This window comes from Tupaia chinensis, unplaced genomic scaffold (genome assembly GCF_000334495.1).
Source record: "Tupaia chinensis unplaced genomic scaffold, TupChi_1.0 Scaffold000612_1, whole genome shotgun sequence".
NCBI lineage: Eukaryota > Metazoa > Chordata > Mammalia > Scandentia > Tupaiidae > Tupaia > Tupaia belangeri.
In genome coordinates, this window is record NW_006160131.1 from 151924 (window position 1) to 157405 (window position 5482).

The 5482-nt window shown below is 47.7% G+C and overlaps 1 protein-coding gene across 1 annotated transcript in view; it reads left to right on the forward strand.

Annotated features, from left to right (window-relative positions):
- The window catches only part of ZNF354A (zinc finger protein 354A), a 14931-nt gene that overhangs the window by 6283 nt on the left and 3166 nt on the right, over positions 1-5482 (forward strand). The window contains exons 2-3 of the mRNA XM_006172153.2: positions 1757-1883; positions 2838-2933. Coding sequence (XP_006172215.2) covers positions 1757-1883; positions 2838-2933 — 223 coding nt within the window. The remainder of the gene's footprint in view (positions 1-1756; positions 1884-2837; positions 2934-5482) is intronic.

Consider the following 5482-nt stretch of genomic DNA (forward strand, 5'->3'; position numbering starts at 1 on the left):
CCGCCGGCCTGGCGGGGGCCCGGGGGGACACGCAGATCCCGGAAGGGTCCGCGACGTCCCCAGGCCGGACGCAGCCTTGGCGCCCGGCCCACCTCCTGCCGCCGCCTCACTGCCAGCTTTTTGAGATGCATTCCTCAGAATCATTTTCTCTGCATATTTTTTTTAAATTTATGTTTGTGTGTGTATATGTATTTATGTATTTTACAGTTTTATCCTTTTTTATATGCATAGTATATAGTTTGCCATTTGAACTCTTTTTGAATGTATAATTCAGGGACCTTTTAAGTATATCCATATGGTTGTGCACCTGTCATCACTATCTAGCTCCATTGCCTTGATTATGTCATTTCTTATTCTTTTTCTTTCTTTTAAGAGGTTTTTTACTTAGGGTTTGTGCACTTGCTGGAGAGAGAATGAGAGAGACAGAGACAGTAAGAGGGAAAGTAAGAAAGCATGCCCTGGGGGGATGGCCATGCCACAGTCCTTCTCCTTCATTCTCCTCCCAGGATCTTGGGCTCACACACACACACATTCCTAGCCCAGTGTGAGTTTCAAACTGCCAGGTCTGGGACTTGAATCATGGTCGGCCATGTGGGAATCCAGCAATGTAACTGCTATGCTATCTGCTGGTCCCAATATAATTTATTTTGGGGCCCTACAAGGTAGGCATTGTGAGGCAGTTTTCCAGGGTGCTTAAAAATGGATCCACTGGGGCCTTGTGAGTGGATCTTTGTGTACTGTTTGTTCCAGTACTGCTGTGGTTTGTATATGGTTTGGCCCCCAAAGGGTCATGTGCTAGAAGCTTGGTTCACAGTGTGATGGTATTAAAAGGGATGAGACTTAGGAGGTGGGGCCTGGGTCCTTTCTGGTGTTTGGATCATGGGACACCACCCTCATGAATAGATTAATGCCTCCCAGGAGGGAGGGCGTTCTCACTCTTGTGGTAACAGGTTAGTTCCAGAGCGAGTGGGTTGTTATAGCCTGCCTGCTTGTGCGAGCCTCTATACACATACACTGCCCCTTCTACTTCTCCACTATATACCAGTGCAGCACGTAGGCCTTGGAGATGAGGCCTGCCAAACTTGGGTGTTCCAGCCATCAGAATTGTGAACCAAATAAACCTCTTTTCTTTATAAACTACTTTGTCTCAGATACTCTGTTACAGCAGCACTAAACCGACTAGGACAATGTAAATACAGTGAGTGGTGAGTTAAAAGACTGTGCATACTTTCATGTACATACTTTAAAGTCTTGGGTTTTTTTTCACTTCTTTTGTGAAAGGAAGAAAGACAGAGATAGGCATCCTTAGCAGGGTTTCCAAGGCACAATCTGCCCCAGTCTCAGCCAGCCCAAGTCACAGGTGCACGCACAAAGCCAGCATGCTCAAGGATATCTTGGGATGCCAAATCAGGACCCCTTCCATGTGGATCAGTAGCATTGTTCCTGTGCCACCATCTGGTTCAAGCTTTTTAATTTGTTTATCAAGTCACTGTCAGGCAGACTGTTCCTACTGATGGCCTTAATGCTGCTGCCTGTCTCTTGTGGTTAACATAAGGCCTGTTCACACTGGCTGCTACTCAGTGTATATATGTCATTGTTCATTAGAAGAGTGACCTGGGACCTCGAGACTCGTACATAGCATCAGAAGATTTCATGCGTAGCCTGTCCACTGCTTTCCACCCACCCCAACCCCCACTGTCTGCTTCAGTCTGTGTGAGGCTGGTCCTTGGTGAGTTGGAATGACTTCTCTTTACAGGTGTCAGTGACATTTGAAGACATAGCTGTGCTCTTTACTCGGGATGAGTGGAGAAAGCTGCATCCGTCTCAGAGAAACTTGTACCGGGACGTGATGCTAGAGAACTATAGCAACCTGGTCTCGCTAGGACTCCCATTTACCAAACCGAAAGTGATCTCCCTCCTGCAGCAAGGAGAAGATAAGGACGTGCCCCTGTACCTACAGAATTCAGAAGTTGGGGTGTCTCAGGACCTTCCTCACTGAATTAAAGCTGTTGGCCACAAAATACTTTTGCCTCAGGATTATACAAACTATATATTTAAAAATAGATATTAAAAAATACCCTGATAAGTGTGGAATTGCCCTCTGCGTGGAAATGGAGGAGAAGGTGGTGACAATCATGCCCTTCTGCTGTGTTGCACATTAGAAGTTTCTACATGGCTCAGGCATTATTCCCACAGTCGTTCAGTGGTTTTTCGCTCATCTCTCAGCAGAGGGCTTCATTCAACCTCAGGACTTATCCCTTGCTCTTCCCGCTTGTCTTTTTCAGAGGTCAGCAAATTTCTCTTTAAAGGGCCAGGTAGTAAATATTACAGGTCATGTATGGTCTGTGTAACATTTCTCTTTTTCTTTTTTTGCACAAAGGACAAGGGCCATTTGCACTGGGGCCAACGTAAACAGGGTTGGCCTGGATTTGGCCCCTGACTCACAGTTTGTTGACCTCTGCCATCTTTGAAAAGGAGTTAGCATTTTCTTGTTTTAAACAGCTGCCTGGTACAAAATTCTTCCCTTACAAACCTGCTTACAAATTTTAATTCAGTCTGTACATCCTGATGTTCCTTTTCACAGTAAACTTAGAATGTCCTATTAGTTATCAAGGCTGCATGTTCATCAAATTTCCCTAACAGACATTTACTAACACCACAGTTGTGTCCTGTCAGTCACCCATCTTGTCCTGAACACATCCTCTCAGTGTGGGGCATAGACAGAGCATCCCACAGAAGCACTTCGTACCATCCTATGTGGTTCGCACTCAGATCTGGGATTTGATGTTGTTTTTGTCAAAACGACATTTAAAAATATTTCTTTTGTCTATGAGCAGGGCTCCCATTTACCAAACCAAAAGTGATCTCCCTCCTGCAGCAAGGAGAAGACCCCTGGAAGGTGGAAAAAGAAAGTTCTGGAGGCTCCTGTCCAGGTGAGTGGATGGGCCCAAGGTGCCCCAGAATCAACACAGACGACAATCGGGTTAACAGTACGTCATGCAGCCCGAGTGTTAGTGGGGAACTTCCTTGGGGCTCTCGGTCTTCACGAAGGGGAGTGCAGGAGAAGCTGGGGGTAGACATGAACACCCATCACGCTCTGGTCATCTGCACTTTCTGGTGCAGGGCTCTCAGGATCTCTTCTGGTTGTTTCCTTAGAGGACTATATTTTCACATATATATTCGGCAAACAGTATATCTAGGAATTGCGAATAATCCATGTTGGCCAAAGCTCAGCACATGTATGTGGGAAAATAAGGCTAGGAAGGGAATGAGTCAGAAAGCTGTGTATGAGCCACGCCATAGAGTGCTTTCAGTACAAATCTGAATGATACGAATTGTCCTATGGATGTGAGCAGTCATTGAAAATTTAAACAGGGAATTATATGGTACTTGATATCTTGGAAAAGTGGGTCTGAGTCTGAAGCAGTTGTCCTTCAGCAGAAAAAAAGGAAGTGATGGTAAGTCCTTTCTCTGGCACACATCACCACAGTTAGAAGAAACATGCTGACGTGGCCAGGGCTCCAGTACAGGTGAATAGGAAAGCAAGTTATGGATCAACGATAAGGTACGCCCTGGCCTAGCTGTAGTGGTGTGAGCAGTCCGGGCCCACAGCACAGCTGGGGCCACATGGGAAGCTCAGGACCAGGGCCAGGACCACCCTCAACAGGCTGGGCATAGTAGCACCTACCTATAATCTTCATTAGCTGGGAGGCTGAATAGAGAATTGCAACTCTTGACACCCTGTCAAAAATTCCTCATTCTTTCTGTCTCCTCTCTTCTTTGCTTAAGTGCTCACTCTCTTATAAAAGGGAAGGAATTTATGTTTAGAGAAAATGATTTGTGAACTTGTTGGTGTGTTTAACCTTATTTAAGCACAGAGAGAGGGGTGGGGAGGACATATCTTGGCTGATAACAGTAGCTCCGTTTGGAATGAAATCAAGAAGGGATTTGATGGGGTCAGCAGATGGTGTAATGATTCCATTGCTGAACTCCCATGTAGTCAACTAGTATTGGAGTCCTGGACCAGCAGCTTAAAATTCATGCCAGGGCATGTGCATGTATGCCCAAAATCCCAAGGGTAGAATGGAGAAGGGATTGCGGTGTGGCCATCCCTTCTAGGGGGTGATTTCTCGTTTTCTGTCTCTCTGTTTCTTTCTGTCTCTCCAGTGAGCAGACGTGCCCTATAGCAAAAACCTCTATACAAAAAGAAAGAAAGAAAGAAAGAAGAGAGAAGGGATCTGATGAAATGGGACTTTATTTACATGTCACATATTAGTTCTTCATATAAGAGAATTTATTCATGGAGTCATTTGTAATTTTAATTTAGTAAGAAGGGTTACTTTGGAAGCATTGGGCAGGTTAGATGGAAAGCGAGCAGAACCAGAGTGTGAGGCCATGCAGAGCTTCTTGCAGTAGTGTAGGCAGGAGGTCTGTGAGCAGGGCCTGGACAAGCACACATGCCATGGGGTTCGTGATGTGGCCATAGGGTGTTTTTCTTTTGAGATGCGAGATACTCAGGTAGGGCTGCTGGTAGGCAGCATATAAGATGGATGGGGTTAACACTCAGGAAGACAGGGGCCATAGGTATGAAAGTGACGTGGGCAGCCTTGAGTTGGCCAACAAGGGAGCAGGGCAGAAGATGAAATCCCGGGAAACCAGCATTTGAGAGGTGGCTAAGAGCAAGGAGTCTGGGACTGAGCCTGAGAAATCAGGAGAAGCAGGAGAGCCACTTGGGGGCCGAGTGCTGTTTTCATGGGGGGTGCCGGCTCGGGGGGACCATGGTTTGGTGGCTTGCCCGCTGCTTGCTGCCTCCACATTGAGTGAACTCCACGCAGCTTTGCACATTGCAGGGAGACATCCTGTGCTCGTGAGCTCACGGTCTATGAGAGATGTGGGTGAATACACCACATGTGCCTGGTGTAGATTGACAGGTTCTGGGGGAAACCACGTGGGAAAGACACTACTAGCTGTGATCCAGAACAGGACGGCGGCGTCTGCGGAGACTTCCCTGAGGAAGGGCTGGGATCCTGGGATGTGCGGAATTGGTCCAGGCCTGGGATGGGTGTGCGGAGGTCTGGAGAGGGGAGGCCAGGGGGGAGCAAGACAGAACTGTGGCCGTATGTCCTGAGAGCAGGAGAAGGGGCAAATTCCAGGACTTGGTCCCTGCCGGAGAGCCAGGCACAGGCCCTGGGGAGTCCTACGCAGCCGGCCATGGCTCAGGATTACTCTCCACAGGGCCCAGCCTGCAGGTGCATGCAGAGCCTGATGGTGGGGAAGTGGCAGGGCTTGGCAGGGGCTGTTGTCAGGTCCAAAGGAACCAGTGACCACCCTGATGGTATAGCCTAGTGAGGAGCAGCTGGACAGGCTGCCTGCTGGGGAGAGCTTCTACTCCCTGTCAGTCAGCACGTCTTGATGTGGGAACCACAGTTGTCTGCCTTTTTAAACTCACACTTTGGAGAAATTCACTAATTTTGTGGAAACA